This window comes from Drosophila simulans, unplaced genomic scaffold (genome assembly GCF_016746395.2).
Source record: "Drosophila simulans strain w501 unplaced genomic scaffold, Prin_Dsim_3.1 Segkk87_quiver_pilon, whole genome shotgun sequence".
Lineage (NCBI taxonomy): Eukaryota > Metazoa > Arthropoda > Insecta > Diptera > Drosophilidae > Drosophila > Drosophila simulans.
In genome coordinates, this window is record NW_025416883.1 from 1,287,250 (window position 1) to 1,306,784 (window position 19,535).

The 19,535-nt window shown below is 44.2% G+C and overlaps 4 protein-coding genes across 7 annotated transcripts in view; 3 read left to right on the forward strand and 1 right to left on the reverse strand.

Moving 5' to 3' along the window:
* Positions 1 to 397, reverse strand: part of LOC6740360 (double-strand-break repair protein rad21 homolog) — a 69,472-nt gene extending 69,075 nt beyond the window's left edge. For all 3 annotated transcript variants that reach the window (XR_005544896.2, XM_039298314.2, XM_016179144.3), the window contains exon 1: positions 31 to 397. Coding sequence is in view for 2 of the 3 variants with exons in the window: in XM_039298314.2 (XP_039154248.1) it covers positions 31 to 288 (258 nt within the window). In the remaining variant the exon portion in view is untranslated. The remainder of the gene's footprint in view (positions 1 to 30) is intronic.
* A 103-nt stretch (positions 398 to 500) lies between these two features.
* LOC27207910 lies at positions 501 to 16,784 on the forward strand. 2 transcript variants are annotated; one of them, XM_016183541.3, is made up of 4 exons: positions 501 to 989; positions 1,059 to 1,108; positions 1,172 to 1,725; positions 14,708 to 16,784. In XM_016183541.3, exon 4 carries the CDS (start codon positions 14,750 to 14,752, stop codon positions 15,347 to 15,349), a length of 600 nt encoding a protein of 199 aa, XP_016033111.2. In that variant the 5' UTR covers positions 501 to 989; positions 1,059 to 1,108; positions 1,172 to 1,725; positions 14,708 to 14,749; the 3' UTR covers positions 15,350 to 16,784. The 2 variants fall into 2 exon arrangements, with proteins under 2 accessions (XP_016033111.2, XP_044779793.1); XM_044923858.1 differs by having other exon boundaries at positions 1,176 to 1,725.
* On the forward strand, positions 2,393 to 10,537 carry LOC120285675. The gene is made up of 2 exons (XM_039298313.2): positions 2,393 to 2,429; positions 9,439 to 10,537. The coding sequence occupies exon 2, from the start codon at positions 9,460 to 9,462 to the stop codon at positions 10,369 to 10,371; it is 912 nt and encodes a 303-aa protein (XP_039154247.1). The 5' UTR covers positions 2,393 to 2,429; positions 9,439 to 9,459; the 3' UTR covers positions 10,372 to 10,537.
* LOC123327448 lies at positions 5,512 to 8,657 on the forward strand. The gene is made up of 4 exons (XM_044923869.1): positions 5,512 to 5,722; positions 6,302 to 6,402; positions 6,535 to 8,468; positions 8,621 to 8,657. Exons 1-4 carry the CDS (start codon positions 5,512 to 5,514, stop codon positions 8,655 to 8,657), a joined length of 2,283 nt encoding a protein of 760 aa, XP_044779804.1.
* Positions 16,785 to 19,535: the final 2,751 nt, after the last annotated feature.

Consider the following 19,535-nt stretch of genomic DNA (forward strand, 5'->3'; position numbering starts at 1 on the left):
TTTATTACAATTATCAGAAAATCAATTTACCTTAATCTTGACGAAGGCTTCATTGCAATCAGCTAATAAATACTTCGCTTTTCTTGAATAAATGCGAACAACACCTAGCAATAAATGTCCAGACGTTCTCAGCGCTAATTTTACTTTCGGTTGCAAAATGCCTTCCACTGATTTTTCAATATTAGTTTCAAATACATGGGCCTTTGTAATTTTTTTGTCCCAATGTGCTGCCAACCAGATCCTGGCTAGGGGGCCTTTCTTGGCCAAAATAATGTGCTCATAGAACATTTTAAATTAGTAAATATTTATATCTATTTGAAATGCCTTTCGCATCATCTCCTAAAAATGTTTGCTTTTATATAAAATTATCGATATCATTTAAAATGTCAAGATAACAAAATAAAAGTTGTACATATGTCGATAAACAGCCATATCGCATCTGGAGAGAGCAGTCCACACTGCTACTTGGGAAGCATGATAGTTTGGCAAGGTGTTATTAAATTTGTTATAGTAAATGCCTTGTCGTAACTTTAGAAAAACAAACATATATTGTAATATTTCTTTACAACGAAAAAACTATTTTTGCCAATAAATTCATATTTCGTTTAAAAATTTATTTTTTTTTAATAAAAAATATTTAATACAACCCAAACACCTTATGTGTTAACACGTGTTTACATTTCCTCATCATTCCTCAATAAAGTAATAACTAGTGATCACCGAGAACGCCGAAACATCCCATAGTTTGAAACAAATGACGCTTAACGTTTGGATGACGGAAGGTTTCATCAAATGACATTCCCGTTTATGACATTTACTGACATTTGTGACGAAGGGCTTTCCTTCCTTAGTGTCAGCGGCGCTAGGTCAGGCGTAAGCCTGAGGGCAGAGTTTTCCCCGTACCACAAAGCTCGCAACATAAACATCGATAACTATCGACGTCTCAGGACTCTACATACGATCTCTAACAAGCATATATGCAGAAAAAGGTTAACAAACGAAATAATTAAAAAAAACTACCATACCTACCCATTTTCCACACGTCGGTGTCGTTTCAGACAACTAGGACGGCTCAATCTCCCCTACAGACACTTACTAAAACATTCTGGTATGCTTTCTTGTTTTATAACGCATAAATATAATTCTTTTATTTGTTTTGATATCTCATCAGGCAGCGTTCACCCTAAGATCGTCAACTGCTTTTTAAATGGTCAAAGCAAATGGGCGGGATTCCTTTACGGGCTACAACCCACCGCGGAAAAGTGCCGCGCAATTGGCAGTGCTTGTTAAGACTGCATAACTGTTGACGTATTTACATACAGTATGTCAAGAAACTGTTTTCACATTGTGAAATATTCAACTTATTACACAGGTTGTAAACAGTTTCTTGGCATACTGTACGTAGGGCCACGTAACCCTGTCTAGCTCCAAGGGATCAGAAGGGACGTGCAACTATACGTGGATGTGTGTTGTTTCCCCTGTCAGGCTAACCAGCTTTTCGTGACCCAAAGTTGAACTAAGTCTAATTGAATAATATATCCTAGCTTCCGCTCTTGGCGGCCTTCGTAAACAATCGTGTCGGTCGATGCCCTTAGACCGTCCACGGATTCTACGGGAGTCATGATCCCGTAGGAACCGATCGGCAATTCGAAGGTTTGGAACTAATTCACCGGCGGCATCGCATTCGCCTCGGGGGAGATAGTGACTCCCTAGTGTAGTGGACAAGTAAGTTTTCAAAAAATATAGCTGAATTTAAGGAGGCGAGGTAACGGCAGACAGGCTCCACAGAATATTTATTTCCCGACTCCCAATATAATATTACCCGGGGCCCTTTATGTCGGCATACTGGTTATTCTAGGGAAAATTTAAACAAAATAAATATCTTTACGTGAAACTAAACCTTTGAACTCATTGTTTTTAATAATTCCACACACAGATATTTAATTGAAAATTGCCTAGGAGGCGACATGCGGGCGCATCGGTATGTCTGCGATTGAGCTATGATTTGTATCCAATCATGGTCGCCATATTTTATATATTATATATTGTTCACGCCAGAAGGGCGCAAACAGTTGAGCGGCAGTGTAAGCGGCCAATGCTTTTACTCGAAGCTCCTCCACGGCTCGCAAGCACCGCTGCTCGCGCTCTCCTTCTCTTCTCTCGCTCTCCTCCCTTCCCGCAAGGTATTCACCACTCCGCGGTCCCGCGGTATTGCTACTGTTAATGTTAAGGTAGTCTTAAGTTACAAGTGCGCGAATAAAGACCGGAATTCTCGTGAAGTCGATCCCGAGTGTTTCATTACAGGGAAAAAAATCAGCAGCAACCGCAGCAACCCACACCCAGGATTTTTCCGCCCACTCCATTTCATGGTCCTTCGAGCCGGATGAGCTCTGATCCTGCCAGCGCTCCTTGCGGAAAATTCAAGATAAGTACGGCTTTAAATTCTATTCCGTCCGTGGTCGCCATTTTCGTTTTTCCAACGGCGTTTATTCTTTCCGTCCATCCGTATCAAGTGAAAAGTGAAAATATATAAGTACATGCGCCCAGCCACCGTGATTACTTTTTTTTTAAGTGCATAAACAAGCACTTTGCCAATACCGGCCTCCTAATTACGGTGCTCCGCTGATATCCAAGCGCATGTACACACATATATACACTGTCCAAAATTCACTGTTATCGTCCGCTGCTAAACTGCTGTTTTTTTTTGTGTGTGCCTCAATAAAATATACAACCCAATACAAATAAAACTAAATTAAATTAAATATACACATATATATTAAATATATAATTATTGTAAATTAAATATAAACATACATATATTCACCCAATATATTCACATACAAAATATTCCAAATAAAGTTCACATCCACACAAATACCCATAGCCATATACACATACATTACGACATATCCATTGTCAGACCTAGCTTCCAACGATATTGACATACACACAGTCGCGACTTACGCAGACTTTCCAAGTGCAAGTTCTTTCGTCTCCTCTTTGTTCGTTATTGCCCTGACAAAAACCAGCGCATAGCGACGAGAGAATACCCTATTGTCGAGACATAAAATAAAATAAAAAAAAGTCCGACGATAAAATTTAAAAATAAATAATTTAATAAAAAAAAAAAAGGGAAATAAACGACTGTTTTAATTATTATTATTATTGATTATTATTTAATAATTATTATTTAATAATTATTTAACCCAAATAATAATTTTTTTTTTTTTTTTACAAGCTATTTCTGGCTCCCATTTCTGGTTCCTAAATTAAAATAATAAAATTGTGGTCCTAAATCCGGTAGCTATTTTTATAAATTTAAACTTGAATTTTCTAGCTATTTTCCATATATTAGCTATTTTTTTGGGATTTCCAGTCGATAGTGATTTTTTTTATAAATCCTTGGCTATTTTCCAGACTCCAGCTGGTAGCAATTTTTTAGCGATTTTTTCAGAAACGTCAATTCATAGTTTTTGTTTTTATATAAATTTGAGCTATTGTTTTTCTGGACCACCAATATAGCTATATCTTCTTGTGGACTTCACTCTAGCTGTTGGTTTTCTTTTGTGAATCCTCCTAGCTATTTTTTTTTCACACTGAATTTTAGCTATATTGTGCTTCATTTAAGCTTTTTTCAAGTTGATTGAAGATCTATTGGGCCTTATTTCACAAAGACTGCGATTTTTGTTTCTTTCGTGCTCCAATCTCCAGATCCCAATTGCAACTTTCTCCCGAATTCCGACGGGATCCTTTGTCTATCCAGATTTTGGTGCCCTCCGTATCTGGTTCTTTTTTTCTCAATTCCACATTTTTTTTTTTTTGTTTGCGGCGTGCAGGCCTTCTTGACTTCCTTCTCTTTGGGCATAGCTGAGCATGCCCCTAGAGGGAGACAAGAAAAAGACCACCGCACCTGGAAAAGAACAAAAGTTCAACCCGCAATCTCCGCTATCCACTCGCGGTAAGCCAGCACCCAAGTCCGTTAGTCCTAGGGTCAAACCCGCGACTCCCACTCCGAAAGCAAAGGGTTCGCCATCGACCAGTTCGAAGACAACTCCTAGGTTGGTCATTTCCCGACCAGTGACGCGAGCGTCTAGTGAGTCTTCTCTATCGAGAAAATCCGAGAGTCCCTCCGCTGTCGGGACTGATTTCCTCCGCGTCACACGCTCTAACACAAGAAAAATGGCATCCTCTGAGCAGCCAACGCCCGCAAACGCAGCGTTGCATAAATTCATCGCCGTCAGCGATCGCGTAAGCCTTTTCGAAGCGAAGATCAACACTCCTGATCAAGCCTCTCCGTCCCTACACACGTTACAAGTCCGTCTGCAACAGGTGCGAGCCTTATGGGACAAAGTGGAAAGAGAGTACGAAACATGCTCTGACCTAATGGCCCAAGAAGGATCCCTCGACACAGTGCCTATTCTCCAGGCCAAATATGACTACTGCTACTCAGTATACGAGTCATGTGCAGCACAAATTGGCGAAACAATCGACAGAGCAACGCCTCAAGTCGCGCAAGCACCCTCTCAGCCGCTAATTTCGTCCGGCTGCCGCTTACCTCCATGCGACACGGAAGTCTTCGATGGCGACTACCTCCGATGGCCCACTTTCCGGGACCTATTCACGGCAATTTACGTAAACAACCCCAGGTTGACTCCGGTCGAGAAGCTATTCCACCTCCTTACCAAAACAAGTGGCGAAGCAAAAGCCATCGTGGCGAAATCTCCTCTCACGAATGATGGTTTTGCTTCGGCGTGGGAGGCGCTTCGAGATCGGTTCCAAAATAAGCGACTTTTAGTCAACAGCCAGCTCAAGCTTCTTTTTAACTTGAGCTCAATTTCGCAAGAATCTGGTCATGCTCTAAAAGAGCTACAATCCACGATTCAGGGGTGTTTAACAGCACTAGAGCATTCCCAGGTATCCACAGAAAACTGGGATTGTATCTTGGTTTTCCTTTGCGCGAGCAAACTGCCCAAGCAGACCCTGTCCTTATGGGAACAGTCGCTAACTGCTAAATCCGAGATCCCAGCTTGGGAAGAAATGAATGCCTTCCTGAGCGAAAGGTATCGGACATTGGAAGCCATCGAAGATATGAAACCGACTCAGGCAGTTCCAAAAAGGCTTCAATCCTTCGAGACAAAGGTCAGCACCAAACAGAAAGGGTGTGACTTATGTTCGAAGGAGAACCATCCGGTAAGATTGTGCCCGCGTTTTCTTCAAATGTCTGTTGACTCGCGCTCCGGGTATATCAAAAAGAAGCAGCTATGTCTGAATTGTTTTGCCAGAGGTCATCAGCTACGTGACTGCACAAGCACGCACAGCTGCTTTACATGTAAGGGCAGGCACCATACGCTGCTGCATCGCAGCCCCCCAAATTCCGAAAATGCGAGTTTCTCAACCTCGCCCCCTACACAGCAACTTCCGAGACCCTCTAGCAGAAATGCATCGGCAAGCACCTCAGCGGTGCAAACTTTTTTCGCGTCCGGCACTTCAGCCGTCCTACTGAGCACAGCGATGATTGACGTGTGCCATTTGGGGATGAGCTACCGAGCCCGAGCCTTAATCGACTCGGGATCCGAGGCGACGTTCATTTCAGAACGCCTGTTCAACCTCATCAAGTTGCCATTCCGCAACACCCAGACCCAAGTCTCCGGGTTAAATCATTCAGTCTCCGCGAAGTCCTCGAAGCTGTGTCACTTCGGGATTCGCTCTCCTACTAAGCCAGGTCTACAGTTAGACACTGAAGCTTACGTCCTTCCGGAGCTCTCAGGCAAACTGCCCTCCTATCCGATCCCTCGGAATTCTTTGAAGGACCTGCCCGCACTCCGCTGGGCAGATCCTACCTTTTTTGAGAGCTCTCAAATTGATGTATTGATCGGGGCTGACATTCTACCATCCATAATGATGGATGGCACCCGACAAAATATTTGCGGCTCGCTCCTGGGCCAAGAAACTATTTTCGGGTGGGTGCTAACGGGGCCGATTTCCAAGGGCAAGCCGAAACGGGTCGCACCCTTCACGACCCAGGTGCATGAAATAGGCGACCCTGATACGCTCGACACGCTTCTCAGCAAGTTCTGGGAGGTGGAGGATCTACCAGTAAAGATGGTAAAAGAGTCGGACTCCTATTGTGAAAGGAACTTCCTCCAAACAACGACAAAAGACGCAAGCGGGAGATACGTGGTGACGCTCCCGTTCCGGGATCCCGAGAATATCGGATCCGATTTAGGATATTCAAGGTCCATTGCGCTAGCTCAGTTTCTTAGAAACGAAAATCGTTTAAAAAGAGACTTTCCATTAAAAGAGCAATATGACAGCGTGATCCAGGAGTACCTGGATCTGGGTCATATGAAAGAAGTTCCGCCGACTCACAATTCTCCATCGTATCATCTTCCTCATCACGCGGTAGTTAAGCCCGAAAGCACCACTACAAAGCTTCGCGTTGTATTCAACGCTTCAAGTCCGTCGGCAAATGGGACCAGCTTAAATGATATTCTTCATGCTGGTCCAGTCCTACAATCCGATCTAACGATCCAGGTCCTGAAATGGCGTTATTTTCAATACGTCTTCAGTGCAGACATCACGAAAATGTATCGTCAGATCTGGGTCGATCCGAAACATACCCCGTTTCAGAGAATTCTGTTCCGAAACAAGGAAGGAGATATCCGAGACTTCGAATTAAAAACAGTTACCTTCGGGGTCAACTGCGCCCCCTTCCTCGCCATTCGAGTCTTGCAACAGCTGGCAGAGGATATCCAAGTGCCATTTCCAAATGCCAGCCGCATCATCCAGCAGCACATGTACGTCGACGACGTTCTGGCAGGGGCGAATTCCGTAATCGAAGCCCAAAGTTCAATTCGAGAGTTGCAAGCAGCCCTAAGTGCCTCCGGGTTTCCGCTGAGAAAGTGGACCTCGAACAACAAAGGCGTCCTTAAAGACGTCCCGGCCGAACACCTCCTTCATAGCGAGTTCCTCGACATCGATGCCGAAAGCACGGCCAAGACGCTCGGTATTCGGTGGAGGGCAAAGTCCGACGAATTCTATTTCGTTCCTCCAGACATAGTTGTGGAACCCTCCTATACAAAGCGAGAAGTTTTGTCCCAAATCGCTAGGTTGTTCGATCCTGCCGGGTGGCTCGCGCCGTTCATAATCCGTTCAAAAATGTTCATGCAGGAGATTTGGTTGCAAAACTTAGGCTGGGACGATAAGCTTCCCACTGAAATGTGTCAGCGGTGGCAATCGTTTTTAGCCGAGTATTCCGACCTCAACCAGATCCGCGTTCCGAGATGGATCTGGTACCAGCCTGAGGTAATCATAGAGCACCACGGTTTCTGTGACGCGTCCCAGAGAGCCTATGGAGCGGCGATATACATCCGCGTCGAGGTGGGGCAAAAGATCCTGACTCGCCTGCTTACAGCCAAAACACGAGTGGCCCCGGTAAAAACCGTCTCCCTTCCTCGGCTAGAGCTCTGTGGTGCCGTGCTGTTAACCGAAATGGTGACAGCAATCCTCCCGCACATGCCCTCCGCCAGTTCAAATATCCGCTGCTGGACAGATTCCACAATCGTCTTAGCCTGGCTACGAAAGCCTGCGTGCAACTGGACCACATTTGTGGCCAACAGAGTTGCCAAGATCACGCAGGCGACGCCAGTCGACTGTTGGGCACACGTTCGCTCAGAACAAAACTCCGCCGATCTAGCCAGTCGAGGCGTATCCTTACATGAATTGGCAGATAACCATCTCTGGTGGCACGGACCAGAGTGGCTGCAAGGGCCACGAGAGCTATGGCCAGCACAAAGTGACACTCTTCCAGTGACCGAGCTAGAGCAGCGCGCGGTCAAAGTGCATTTTGTCAAGGCCCCGTCCATCGACTTTCTCGAGCGTTTCTCCAAGTTGGACAAGGCCCTGCGAGTTCTGGTCTATGTTCAACGCTTCCTTAAACGCTGCCGCAAAGGTTCGTTCTTGCCCAACTCACGCCCTACAAGTGAAGAGATCCGAGGGGCAGAACGAACTCTGACCTCCATTGCGCAGCGCAGAGCATATGGCCAAGAGCTTCAGCATCTGACCGAGAAAAGGCCTCTTCCAGTGTCAAGTCCGTTGGTGAATTTGTTCCCGTTCATTGACCAACACGGCCTGTTAAGGGCGTGCGGCCGTCTCACTGCCTCCAAAACCCTGCAATATGATGAACGTCATCCGATTATTCTCCCCTATAACTGTAGACTGTCGCGCCTTGTCGTCCAATTTACTCACCAGATTACTCTTCATGGCGGTAGTCAATTGATCGTACGCCTGATCCGATCGAAGTATTGGATTCCTAAAATCAAGAATCTGGTGAAGGCTGTGGTCAATCCTTGTAAGATTTGCACGATTTACAAGAAGAGACTCCAAACACAGCTGATGGGCGATTTCCCGACAGATAGAGTCTCCTTCTCTAGGGCGTTCACCTACACGGGTATCGACTATGCCGGCCCGTTCGAAATAAAAAACTATACAGGGAGAGCGTGTCTCATAACGAAGGGATATGTTTGTGTGTTTGTGTGCTTTTCCACGAAGGCTATCCATTTGGAACCCACTTCCGATCTAACAACCGAGAAATTTCTAGCGGCCTTCGCTCGTTTCGTAGCGAGGCGCGGTTGTCCTCAACGGGTCCATTCGGATAATGGTAAGACCTTTGTGGGGGCGGCAACTTTGATTTCCAGGGACTTTCTCCAAGCCATCAAAGAGTCCGTGACTGATGCATATAGCCATCAGGGACTCGTATGGCGATTCATCCCACCCGGGGCTCCACATATGGGGGGTTTGTGGGAAGCAGGGGTGAAAAGTTTCAAAACCCTGTTCCTTAAATCGACGTCAGCCCGCAAATATACATTTGAGGAGCTGGCGACACTTCTCGCTAAGATTGAGGCTTGCCTCAACTCTAGACCCCTCTCCCCTATGTCCGAAGATCCCTCAGATTTGCTGGCCCTCACACCAGGCCATTTCCTTATTGGAGGGCCGTTGCTTTCCACGGCGGAACCCGAGATAAAGGGCGAAGCCAAGTCGATAATAAATCGATGGCAACACCTCAAGGCACAACATCAGCAGTTTAGTGCACGGTGGAAAGAGGAGTATCTTAAGGAACTCCATAAACGAAGCAAATGGCAATTTCCGACCAGGAATCTCCAAGCCGACGATATGGTAGTTGTCAAGGAGGACAATCTACCACCGCACGAATGGCGGCTCGGCAGAATCGTTTCTGCCTTTCCAGGAGCCGACGACCGCATTCGAGTCGTCGAGATCCGTACGTCTCGCGGCACCATAAAACGCCCTGTCCACAAGGTTATTCTGCTACCGATGGAGGACAAAGAGTCCTCCGTTCCTAGGGATTAGGGCACTTCCCCCATTCCGGGGCCAAAAGAGTAGTCGGCTCATACTAAGCTTCTTCATTTCTTTTATTGGCAGACTTACTCACTTCCTCCAATAATGGCTCCGCGACCTCGTGCCACCCAGTCGTTGGAAAGCAGACGTACTCGAGGTATCAAATCCTACCGCTGCCGAGTCTGCTCTGGAATCCATGCACTTCGGAAGTGCAAGAGGTTCCACAAACTGAGCGCTGAAAAGCGCCTTCGGGCAGTACTTATTAATAAGTACTGCTCGAACTGCCTCGCCCATCAGCACTCAGGAGGAGACTGCCGAAGCCAAGAGGGATGCAAGAAGTGTGGAGGAAACCACCACACTCTACTCCACATGCACGAGGTCCGTCCCGCTCCGTCCCCAGCAGCGCTACCAGCTCCGACGCGCAGAGAGCGCCATCCCGCTGCACCTCGTCCGGTCCGGATTTCCCGCATTCCGCCACCAGCCCCAGTCGCCAACAATCAACGGCGTCCGAAGGTCTCCGTCGCGTCTCCGGCGGTGGCAACGGGGCAGCAGAAGGCTGTTCCCATTCTGCCTACAGCCATCGTCGTGCTGGACACGGGCTCGAAGACCTTCGAGACCGGGGCCATGATCGACCCATGCATGCCGGTGAGCAGCATCGACCGGTCGTTGGCGGCTGCGTTCCGGCTGCCCATCGCCCGGCTGGGAGGCAACGAGGTCTGCTCGGTGACACTCCGGTCCCGAACAAGCACCTTCCGACTCAACGTCGTCCTGAAGGTCGAACCCAGCCTAAGGATCCGGACACCCATCCAAGCTCTGAGCGACGCCGCCAGGGCCAAGTTTGACGGTGTTCGTCTCGCGGACGAGCGCTTCCACCGGCCGGCCTCCATCTCCCTCGTGTTGGGATCAGATGTATATGCCAACTTGATCCAACCGGGGTTCCTAAAAATTGATGATGGCTTGCCCGTCGCGCAGAACACGGTGTTCGGATGGACCGTTTCTGGAGCGTGCACGGAATGAAGAGGCCGATCCTGATGTCTAGCCGGCCAGGGATACCTTTGCCTACGCAAGGGGGGGGAGAATGTTCACGCCAGAAGGGCGCAAACAGTTGAGCGGCAGTGTAAGCGGCCAATGCTTTTACTCGAAGCTCCTCCACGGCTCGCAAGCACCGCTGCTCGCGCTCTCCTTCTCTTCTCTCGCTCTCCTCCCTTCCCGCAAGGTATTCACCACTCCGCGGTCCCGCGGTATTGCTACTGTTAATGTTAAGGTAGTCTTAAGTTACAAGTGCGCGAATAAAGACCGGAATTCTCGTGAAGTCGATCCCGAGTGTTTCATTACAGGGAAAAAAATCAGCAGCAACCGCAGCAACCCACACCCAGGATTTTTCCGCCCACTCCATTTCATATATTATAATCCTCTCCCGTCTTGGGCTATCGGATATAATCCGGACAATTTTAGAGTAATCCCGGAGAAAATCGGGATAATTCAAACGGCCAGATCGCTCAACAGGATTCCCAAAGGGGGGCCACCCAAAATTATAGCCATATCACGTTACATATCGAAAAGTCCCTATCATCAACTCCAACTCCTTATTTTAAGTTTTTTTGAATCATCATAAAATTATGTAATCGCTTACTTATCGCAGAGCAACTCTGTGGACCCATCTTCCCACGCCCACAAATCGCCCAAAACTGCCACGCCCACACTTATAAAATTTTTTTTGATATCTTTTCATATTTTTATTAGTCCTGAACATTTTTAATTGATTTGTCAAAAAAACTTTTTGCCTTGCCCCCTCTAATGCCTACATACCACCCAAAACTGCCACGCCCACACTTCTGAAAACAGTTTTCATATTTTTATTAGTCTGGTAAATTTCTATCAAGTTGCATAAAAGCCTTTTTGAAAAATGTTTTCAGAAATAATTTAATTTTTTGGATTAAATCAGTTGATTTGCCAATTTCTATCGATTTGCCGAGAACATTTTTTTTAACGAACACTCTGACGCTTACAAATCGCCTAAAGCTATCCCTCCCATTAATTTGAAAAAAAAAAACAATTTCTTTTCTCCAATTTCTACCGATAATCCAAAAATTTTTTAAATTCTCAGACACATTTGGACTAGCTGAGTAACGGCTATCTGATAGGCGGGGAACTCGACTATTGCGTTCTCTCCTGTTTTATTTAATACCATACTATTGAATTCGGATAGGTTGCTCGAGTGCATCAAGTAGTCACGTTGTTCAAATACAAGCACACCTCCGTCTACGACTAGGATGTAGTTGGCAAGGTGCTGAGCGTAATATGAGAAATGCGCAATTAATTCAATTAATTCAATTTGAAGCTTGCCAGAATGGGTAAGTCGCAGAGTACAGCATTTACAACGTCGGGGTTCACGACTTCTTGTAATACGTTTTTGCGTTGTGATCGTCAATATACGCTTTCCATCTTTTTATCTTCGGATTAAAATTCCGATCGGATTTCACAAACGCCAAAGGCTAATTGTATGTATAAATGTCGATTTCGCGAGTGCCGTACAGATAATGCTGTAACTTGCCTAAAGCCTAGAGATTATTGTAGTAGGTATTTTCTCTTGCGATGGAACCGCGCCTATACCATTCGCGGAAGCAGCCGTTGTCAGATCGAATGGCAGGGTATCTGAGAATTACATTTTCGGAAGTCAAGACATTTCTCTTCCTCTCGAACTCATTTCTCTGCAAGTCACGGAATTCAATGGGAGTTTTTCTTGAAATGTGTTTGTTGAAAGAGCCATTTTCTCCTTTCAACAAGCTCGGCAGGGGCCTTGCGATTGCCACAAAGTCATTAACGAAACATCGATAGTAACAGGCTAGACCTAAAAATGATTAAAGATCATATAGATTTTTCGGTTCTGGGTATTCCTTTATGGCTTTTACCTTTTCTGGGTCGGTTCTTGTACCACCATAGTAACTGGCTAGACCTAAAAATTGCCAATGCTCATATAGATTTGTCGGTTCTGGGTATTCCTTTATGGCTTTTACCATGTGCTACGTAAACGAAGAACGATTTGCCAATTTGTTCTCGTAGGACCAAAAGGTAATCGACAAATCTTATATTTTTTGCCATTTACCGAGAAAGAGGTCTTCTCGCGGTCATGTTCGCACAAATATATCTGGTGATAGCCGGACTTTAAAGATAGCGTTGTAAAGTATTTGGCTTTACCTAAATTTACCAATATCATGGAAATATTCGGCATTGGGTACTTGTCAGCGATGGGTTTTTCGTTAAGTTTCCTAAAATCTATAACCACACGCTTATTCTTATTCCCCAGGTTAAAAATAGGTGATGTCCTAAAAACTAAAATTTCTCCCAAAATCGAAAAAAGGGCAATTTGCAATTACAATTATCTAAACAAGAAATAAATAAGCCACAACATGCGGTACATTTCATTGATGGACTCCGGTGGACTCACTTTAAGTCGCCTTTAAAAGTCATTATCAAATAATTTCTATTGAAAGGCAACTTATATTTTTAGTCAATGTTGAGTAGAAGATGGTTTTTTTTTTGCTATTGACAGACACATACACTTACACATGCAACCCTCACTGTTTAAAATGTCATTCACAAAATTGAAATAAACGCTTTGGTCTTTACACTGTCAAGCTTCACGTCACATCAAATGTTTAGGTCTACAGTTATTCTTTTGTAAGCTTTTTGTAAGCCACACACACGCCATCTGTTATTTAAACTCATTTAATTGTGTTCGGAATGTGTGTGTCGGCCTAGCTTCTTTCTGAGCTAAGGTCTGGCTAACGGATCCAGATATTATTGACTGTAACTGGACAGTGTCCGTGCCTGTAGTGTTATTTGTCGCAGGGTGAAAGCCTTGTATTTCTAAAACCCGCCCGTCGTCACTATCGTATTCGACTTTATTATTTCTATACTCACTTGCCCAATTCATTGACTAATGGTTGGCACAATTGATAGGCTTTCGAGAGACAACGAAATTACGTTGCGCCAGAAATATGAAAGTTGACCATTTTTATCCTAAAAAGGTTTACACAAATCGGTTTGGGTCGTTGGCTCTTGTTCAGCTGAACTTTGAGACCAACCTCGGCAAACTTCTTGTTTGCGACGACCTTCTTCATCTCGCTTATCGATGGTGTGCGGATGACGTCTCCACCACGCATATAGTGTACACGCACACCGAGGGCAGGGGCGACCTCCTTGCGGACCCAGGGGTGGGATCAGCAGGTCTGGCTTCCAGGGCCTCTGCAGGGTCGGTGGTAGCGGGAGCAGCGTGTACGGGGGCATCATGGGGCGAGTCGGTGGCCGCCAGAGCAAGCCTTTTGGCACCAAGTACCTCCTCCTGCATTGGGGCTCGTCTGGACTTCTTCGAGGCACTGCTGGCGGTCAAGGTACTCGCGCTGCTGTCGTTCTCCAACGGACTTACTCCGATGGTGGCTCCTCCTTCCGTTGATCCAATCCACCGGTCTGGCAGCACTGAACCGTCCCAAGGCACAGTCCGTAGCAGTGACAACCACCAATAAGCAGTTTGCTGGTAGCGCAGCTCTTCAAAAGCTGACCCAAAAGCTCGCCTCGCAACAAGTGCTTTCCGGAATGGAAAATGTGCAATAATTAATTGCAAATAACTTTCAAACTAGAGGCTTTTTAGGAAAATATAGTTATTCGCAGTCTGAACACGAGCGAATCGAAAACACGTCCGTCGTCAATCAATTCATGCAAGTCTCTGAGTAAAAGGGTATACCAGATTTATTGAAAAGTATGTAACAGGCAGTAGGAAGCGTTTCCGACTATATAAAGTATATATTATAAAGTATATACCTGATCAGGATCAATAGCCGAGTCGATCTAGCCATGTCCGTCTGTCCGTATGAACTTCGAAATCTCAGGAACAATAAAAACGAGAGAGTTGAGGTTCAGCATATAGATTTTAGAGACAAAGAAGCAACACACGATTTTTTTACCTATGTTGACACGCCCACTCTAACGCCCACAAACACCCACACTTTTTAAAAATGATATTTTTTAATTTTTTTTATTAGTCTTGTAAATTTCTAAGGACTTGCCAAGAAATTTTTGCCACGCACACTAAGGCCCGAAACCAGCCAAAACTGCGACGCCCACATTTATGAATCATTTGTTGATATTTTTTCATAATTTTATTAGTCTCGTAAATTTCTATCAATTTGCCAAAAAACTTTTTGTCCTAAGACCGCCCAAAACTGCCACGCCCAAAGTACCATTTTTCAAAATATTATAATTTTATTAGTTTTGTAAACTTTTACAGATTTCCCAACGCCCTAATTTTTATATTTTTTCTCATTTTATTCCCCAATATTTTTATATATCCCAGAAAAATTATGAAATCTCGCGTTCGCAAAAACAAGAACTCGGCATGACAGTAGGCGTCAAAAAGAACCGCGTGGTGCGGGAGACCGGTATCAAGGAACAGCCCCGGTCGCGATTCCTGCATTCCAGATCCTGGAATCCACCGTTGCGATCCTTTTCCCTGGTAAGAGCAGAGAATCCGAAGGAGATCTCGGATGTGGAACTGTCAGACGAGGAGCCGGCGGAGAAGCCACCAGAAGCAAACGAGGTAGTCACCCTTTCATCCGTGAGCGCAGAGGGGGAGAGAGACGGTCATCCCGGTGATGTCGTCAGAGGGGGAAGAGGTCGTACGAGTGGCGAGGGCCAGGATGGCCAACTGCAGCGTGCGGCAAGCGACGCAAGAACGGGCTGGGGAATGAGAGGCAACAAACCGGAGGTGGAACAGGCGAACGTTGAGCAGACAGGTGCGCTCCATCGAGATGGGTGGCCGCAGTGGCAGTGGCAGAAGGACGTCGCTGAACGAACAGTGGAGGGAGGGGCCGGAGGAGGAGTGGCCGACCCGAGTGGTCGAGGAGGCCGAGAACCAGAGAGCTGTACCAAGTTGCTATTCATCGACGGCCAACGGTACCGCCTCAAGATGCGGCGGGCGCAGCGGCAAGGGTCCTAAGGGCCGAATAAAAGTGAAAACTGAATTAATAGGTGTAATTGAGAACGCGAGGGGTTGTGAGACGCGCGGACCAGGCACGCGGGCCGACAAGCTAAATTTTTTGAAAAGTGGTCTGCTAACTGACTAATTGCAGTGCCAACTATCTTCACCAGACGTCGGCATTGTCCCACAAATAACCACTTGGTGAATTCCCACACCCGAAGAATAGTGGCATGCTCATCTATGAAAAATTTGTATGCATAATTAACAAAAAGACTGCATAAAGAGCAAGAAAACGAAATGTTCTTGTTAGATGGCTGCAAAAGCATGAGAAATAATAACAGCAATGAGGTGGACAAAGTGGAAAAAGTATCAATTAAGAAGTCTGAGTGGCAAACGCAAAAGTCCAGAAGTCTTTCCAGTTAAAAGGAGTCTCCCTTCCGCGGCATCAGAATCTGAAAGAGCGCACAAACATGTTCATGTCAAGTTCGATCAAAAGCAAGCTTCTACTGAGTGTAAAAAAACCAAATACGTTCCTACTACCTGTAGAAACTGTGGAGAGGCGCACACTGCGTCGTCCATATCAAGGCTGTCGAGTTTTCATTGACCCCAAAAAGAGGGCTGGCCCAAAGCCAAGACTGAAGCCAATGAATACCTCGGCGAGTATTCCAGCCACAAAATGCATCATATACGTTTGGTAATAACGCTTTACATTCATGCTGACGTAGCACCATAAGCCACACAACTTTAGCTACACGTTAAATTAGGACCGTGAGCTTTCTCTTCTGTTTCTCTCTTTCGTTCCTTTCGTTTTGTAGAAAGCGGGCTGCAATGTCACGCCAGCTGATCTCGCAGTCAGCTGAGAACCAGTCAGCTGATCGTAGCATACTCTCCTGTCCTCCTGCCAAGGATTCTCGTCAGCAACTTATGGAATCCCAGTGAAATAGGTACCAACAAGCTAGGGCTAGAAAATAAGGGTGTCAAAGGGAAGGAAGGAATCCAACATGGACTACTCCATAGACGCCAACTTCTCCGCTTTAGAATGCCGCAGGTAACTGGTGTCGTTCTCCCCAGAAACAGGCAGAAGTATTCGCCGAGCATCTTGCCCAGAGGTTCATGGCATTCAACACTGCGTCACAGGTAGATTCCAATAAGTTCGATGAAGTACTAGCTCGCCCTCTGCACATTTCTCCGCCAATCCGCCCCATCCGACTTAAGGAAGCCAGAAGTCACTTATTTCACTGATATTGATCTTCAATGCAATATTAAGGGTGCCAGGAACTCTATTATCCACAAGCCAGGTAATCCGGAGTACGACCCAAGTTCTTAGCGGGCGATTAGTCTTCTGCCTTCGATATCAAAGGTTTTTGAAAGACTGCTCATAGATGGACTTGTCAAGTATATGGATGCCAACAAAATTATTCCGGACCACCAATTTGGATTCCGATTTGGCCAGAGCACCATCGAGCAGCTTCACCGGCTACTTCAGTCATACGGAGTATTTCTCGACACACAGAAGGCCTTCGATAAAGTCTGGTAATCGGGACTCTTAGCTAAAGTGACTGGCACATTCGTTCATTCCTCGCCAATCGGGATTTTGAGGTCCAATGATATGACTACATAACATCTAGTTGAGCAATCAACGCCGGTGTCCAAAAAAGGAAGCGAGTTAGGGCCGCTTCTCTCTACCATATACAGATATCCCTGCATCTACTGCGAACAAAACGCTGATAGCTTTTTTTGCAGATGGCGTGTGCGTACTTCATACGTCCGAATGCGAATACGAGGGAGCTGACGGCAAACAGGAGTACCTCCACTCATTTGAGAAATGGGCCAGAAAGTGGAACGCGAGTGCGCAGTCGCTTTACTTTAAAATGTGGAACTCCGCCAGCAGTAGTCATTAATGACATTCCTATTGAGCAGCCAAAACAAGCTAAATACATTTACCTTACGCTATATTCTCGCTTGACCTTCAGCAACCACATAGCCAATACTGTCGCGATGTGTAACGCTATACTATAAAGCTATACTGGATACTAAATAGGGAACCATTCTGTCAGAAATTCTGGAGAAATTATTCTGGAAAGACTAATGCAAATATTAGAAGAGAAAAATAACAGGTGTTGTTTAGCATTGTCAGAAAGCTGTTCTCAGGATATTAGATGCTTTTGAAAGCAAAATATTGCAATGTATTGTACTGTAGTTTTCCGTGATGTTAGACAAGCCTTCGACAGAGTGTGGCATAAAGGATTATTTTATAACTTTTATATCTCGATAACAGGCCGACACGCTTGCTGTAGCAACGCAAGAGCTGCAGCAGAATTTGCACTCCTGGTTAGTAATAAATGCCGACAAATCGACCCTCACTCTAAGGACATGCATCTCTCGATCTCAAGCTCCTTCCAATACGATAATTAAATTCAAACACAAACATAAAATGGTTGGAAAGAGCCGAGAACAAACTATTAAGGCAGACAATAAATGCGCCTTTCTATGAATACCACTATCAAATGTGAATTCCTTGAATACTACTATCAATGAAAGTCATTGGTGTTAAAAGAAATTGCAAAATCCAGCATGTTACACCTCAACAAGATTTATGAGCATGTCAACCCATTAGCTGACATGATGCTGGAATCAACAAATCTGCCTGGATGGTAGTAGTACGCTATTTCTATAAATAGAAATTTTCTATCAAAAGATAAAAAATAAAAAAATTAATTCAGTTTTAAACCGGTATGTAAGTATTTCCATTGTATTTATTTATTTAATTTTTATATTGCTATTATTATTAATTATTCCGAATACATTTATATATATTTTTTTTTTGCAGATGATTTGTTTTGTCTACCAGGCTTGTATTAAACATAATAAATCAACAATTGAGTAGGCTATTATTACTAAAATTTATAGGCTTGTAATAAAATAAAAAAAGAAATGAAATATTTCCTAAATTGGGGCATTGTTATAATTTTAACACTTAAACCTCTTTACATCCAAATGGAATATACAAATAACATCCAGAAGCATTTCAGGCATTGCTTAAAGCATCATTTTAGCATTTCAGGTATTAGAGAAGCATTTCAGGGAATGCATTCACAAGCATTTTAGGGAATGTATTGAGAAGCATTTTGGGGAATTATGAAACACAGGCTCACGCAAAGAGGAATGGGAACTTTCCACTAGAAGAGTTATTCCGAACGCCTTCCGGAGTACTTATACTACCGTCTAGAGTATTAAAAAAACTAACGAAATCTTTTAAATTTCTGTAATTGTGTTTTTGCACAGAGGTCCGAATTAAAATTGGACTTGTTGACTAAGTGCACTTGTTCTAGATTAAAAACAATCAGATCATTCTATTGTAGAGGGAGTCCAGCCAAAGACTCTAGTATAACAAGATGCGTAACGCCATACGATGTTTTGTCACACGGTTTTTTCGGCGTGGCTCTAGAGATGGCTCCAGGCTCTCTCGAGTTTTTGTTCGAGAGCGAGTGAGCGGTACAGCGAACAGCTCTTTTCTACGCATACAGTGATAGCAGACAACTGTATATGTGGACACATATGCTCATGCAGTGTAAATTTGACAAAATATGCCCTTCAACTTAGAAATTCTTAGGCTTTAAATATATATTATTTTTGATCAATTGGCACCATGTGAAAAATTCTTGTTTGGCATTGCCTTAATGTTATACATTTTTAAATATAGCTTAGAAATAGTAATAGTAATATGTACATAATATTACAAAATAAATTTCAAAAATTACTTTATATTAGAATATTTGTCATTAGAGTATTCAGCTTCTGACGTGTGAAAAATTAAAAAGCATTGATTGTTGAGTGCTTGCTTGGCTTATGCAATAAACAATTTTAATATTTTTATTTATTCTATAAATTTCAATTTTCTACTATGTATTATTTTTATGAAAATTTTTTTTTTTTTCAATGTAATACCTTCTTCTTGGAAAATTTATGTTTTCAATTTATTTAATTTAATTAATAAACTTATGTATTTTATTATTTATCATTCAAATTAGATTCAGTTGAATTATTTTGTTATATTCCAATTTTATATTTTTAAAAAGTGCGCAATTTTTTATTTTTTATTACTTAATAGACTCGGACTTCGGGAAACTAAGGGCACCATCTGATATTTTTTAATATTTGTAAAATACACATTAAAGTTTTTGAAATATATTTAAAAATAATA

Excerpts from the sequence above, each read along its gene's own strand:
- LOC123327448 (XM_044923869.1), top strand. The coding sequence starts at position 5,512 with ATGATTGACGTGTGCCATTTGGGGATGAGCTACCGAGCCCGAGCCTTA. Across the intron at positions 5,723-6,301 it reads TCGCTCTCCTACTAAGCCAG|AGCAATATGACAGCGTGATC; the intron begins GTCTACAGTTAG and ends TTCCATTAAAAG. Across the intron at positions 6,403-6,534 it reads ATCATCTTCCTCATCACGCG|GTCCTGAAATGGCGTTATTT; the intron begins GTAGTTAAGCCC and ends CTAACGATCCAG.
- LOC120285675 (XM_039298313.2), top strand. The coding sequence starts at position 9,460 with ATGGCTCCGCGACCTCGTGCCACCCAGTCGTTGGAAAGCAGACGTACT.
- LOC27207910 (XM_016183541.3), top strand. The coding sequence starts at position 14,750 with ATGACAGTAGGCGTCAAAAAGAACCGCGTGGTGCGGGAGACCGGTATC.